The sequence below is a fragment of the Penaeus monodon genome, chromosome 34 (assembly GCF_015228065.2).
Source record: "Penaeus monodon isolate SGIC_2016 chromosome 34, NSTDA_Pmon_1, whole genome shotgun sequence".
Taxonomy (NCBI): domain Eukaryota; kingdom Metazoa; phylum Arthropoda; class Malacostraca; order Decapoda; family Penaeidae; genus Penaeus; species Penaeus monodon.
Genome location: NC_051419.1, coordinates 31,012,317 through 31,012,541, shown reverse-complemented (window position 1 = coordinate 31,012,541; position 225 = coordinate 31,012,317). Strand labels below are relative to the sequence as shown.

The following is a 225-nucleotide window of genomic DNA, read 5'->3' as shown; positions in this document are numbered from 1 at the left end:
CTTCCCCCCCCCTTCCTCCTCACCCACAGACCTTCTCGCTGCCGAGGCCTCCGGACCCACCAACTGCCGCGGGTGTACCGAGAGCGAGCTGGAGCGAGTCAGGTACGTGATGACTTCCCTGGAAAGAGACTACAAGGACCTGGCGTGCGAGCTGCAGCGGTCCAGGAATATTCCGATATTCCCCCGAGATCCCTGCGTCTGAAGGTGTGTGAGTCGCGCGTCTTT

General features: G+C 61.8%; 1 protein-coding gene across 1 annotated transcript in view; it reads left to right on the top strand.

Moving 5' to 3' along the window:
* The window catches only part of LOC119594478, a gene marked incomplete at its 5' end in the record, with an annotated part of 1,561 nt that overhangs the window by 591 nt on the left and 745 nt on the right, over window positions 1-225 (top strand). The window contains 1 exon segment of the mRNA XM_037943514.1: window positions 30-204. Within this exon segment, the coding sequence (XP_037799442.1) occupies window positions 30-202 (173 nt within the window). The 3' untranslated portion in view covers window positions 203-204.